This window comes from Etheostoma spectabile, chromosome 13 (genome assembly GCF_008692095.1).
Source record: "Etheostoma spectabile isolate EspeVRDwgs_2016 chromosome 13, UIUC_Espe_1.0, whole genome shotgun sequence".
NCBI lineage: Eukaryota > Metazoa > Chordata > Actinopteri > Perciformes > Percidae > Etheostoma > Etheostoma spectabile.
In genome coordinates, this window is record NC_045745.1 from 21,712,779 (window position 1) to 21,715,017 (window position 2,239).

Consider the following 2,239-nt stretch of genomic DNA (forward strand, 5'->3'; position numbering starts at 1 on the left):
GCGTAACATATGACAGTTCCTTGTATCCCGTTTGCCCCAGCAGAAACCAGGCCATGTTTGGAAAACATTCTAATCTTAAACAACACACTTCATCTTCTTCTTCAGAGTTCTAAGAGCAGAGCTGTTCCTGAACGTCTCTCTAGTGCGTCAAAAAATGACTGTAGCTGTCATTCAGTTTTAGAAGTCAGAAATTTATCTCGTCTATAGATTGATTCCGACTTTGACCTATAGAATCGCGCAAGCTGACCTTTGCATATCACTTGAGGCGCCTGCTTTTTGTTACCATTTGCTTACACATTATAAAATAGGCTATCAAATAATGTTTTAATAAGTAGGCCCATCTAAATACACAAGATTTGTAACAGGCTTTAAGCATTTATTAGGCTACGTGAACTACAGGCACATTATACATGTATGCATAGAACAGAATAAGCTGCCTTCAACATAAACTCTCAATAAGTGAGATGGACTACAACATGATTGGTTGGAATGAGGCATTGGCGGTCTGCCTGTAGTGGCTTTAATATGTACAAAGCATTTGCGCCATTTAATAATTACACTATGACCAAAATGTTCATTCATATATCCGTTTATAGGTAAACTTTAATGTAATCACCAAATTACTTCATTGTTAGTTGTTTTCTCAATATGAAACGGAACGGATGTATGCATCGACGGTACTATTTTACGGTTACACTTTCGTCCTCCGCTCAAATGCGTCTTCCACGGCATACAACAGCGTTGAATCCATAGACAGTAAAAGAAAGGTTGAATTGAACGTGTTCCATAGTTATGCAAGTTATGAAAACTTAATTTCCCTGTCTCGACGGACAGAGCCGCACAGAGAGAATAAACAGGTAAAAACAAGAAAGGGATATGTGGAAATTTGTGTTCGCTAGGTCCGTTCTCGATAATGTTAGCAAACGTTAATGAGACAACGACAATGTTAAGGAGGGTAACGTTAACGTTATGCTGGTGTTAATGTTAGTTCAGCTAACTTTAAAAGACCACGGTAGTTTGACACCGACTACTATTTTCAAGTCGTGGAAGTATTCTCAGCTTTACTGTACTTAAGCGAATGTAGCAATGCAACAACTAGAAAAAATACTGACAAGTAAAAGTTCTGGTCTGAAAATTACACTCCGTTACAGAGGTATTATCGGAAAAGTCTACTTTATGATCAAATGACACACAGTGCAAAATGCCCCCTTTCAGAAGGCTATGTATTGGGTTGTTATTGATGCATTAACACGTAACGGTAAACACTTACATGTAGCAACTGGTCGAGGTGGAGCTCATTTCAAATGTTCACGTCATCGTCATATGTTCTGTATGTCTAAATCTGCACAAGAACTGTGAGTCTATGGATTTAAAGTGTTAAGTTGCATAAAATGGAAATACTCAAGTTAAGTAGAAGTACCTTAACATTTATATTTACATATACAGTTACACTACTTGAGTGTACTCAAGTGTACTTACTGTACTGTTGAATAAAGATGTGTTACATTGCACAAATTATATCATTGTTGATAAAAAAACAACAACAAAAAAACAATAAAAGCCCCACAAAAGCCTTGTCTGATATATAGATGCAAAGAGTATTATGATGCAGTGTAGATTTCCAATACACTCAACCAACCATAAAGATTAAAAAGATGAAAAATTATGATTAATACTGAAATGTAATGGAACATTTTTGATAAATGAAAAGCAGTACCTTATTAAGTGTTTAAATAGGCCCTCTCAAAATTACTTAAAGAAAATGAGTTAAATTACAACATATTTTATAGCTGGAGATTTCAAGATACAGTATATTTCACTGTAAAGAGGCCTGTAAAACGGATGTATGCTGAAGGAACAGCTGGAATGTATTATCACCTGTTTATTAATAGCATCATGTGTTGTTCTCAGCAGACCCCCTGGGTCAGCACTGTGCATTGAAACAGGATGGCGTCCTCTCCACCCCATGACCGCAGCCGTAAAGACGATGATGATGATGATGACCCTGTTGAACGGATGATATCCCGCACGGGCTGTGCTGAGCTACACTATGCTGTGCAGGAGTGCATGGCTGAGCACCAGGACTGGCGTGTGTGCCAGAGCCAGGTCCAGACTTTCAAAGACTGCATGATGAATTTCCAAATCGCCCGGAAAGAACAGCTCATGAAGCAGGCAACCTCCACTGAGTCTGCACCCAGCTGAACTCACAAACACACACACACACACACACACACACACA

At 38.5% G+C, this 2,239-nt stretch overlaps 1 protein-coding gene across 2 annotated transcripts in view; it reads left to right on the forward strand.

Moving 5' to 3' along the window:
- The first annotated feature begins 677 nt into the window (after positions 1-677).
- Positions 678-2,239, forward strand: part of coa4 (cytochrome c oxidase assembly factor 4 homolog) — a 1,681-nt gene continuing 119 nt past the window's right edge. Inside the window, exons 1-2 of one of the 2 annotated variants that reach the window (XM_032534353.1) lie at positions 678-857; positions 1,912-2,214. In XM_032534353.1, coding sequence (XP_032390244.1) covers positions 1,948-2,202 — 255 coding nt within the window. In that variant the 5' untranslated portion in view covers positions 678-857; positions 1,912-1,947 and the 3' untranslated portion in view covers positions 2,203-2,214. Of the gene's footprint in view, positions 858-1,911; positions 2,234-2,239 lie in introns of those variants that run through there. The other variant, XM_032534354.1, reaches the window with a different exon arrangement.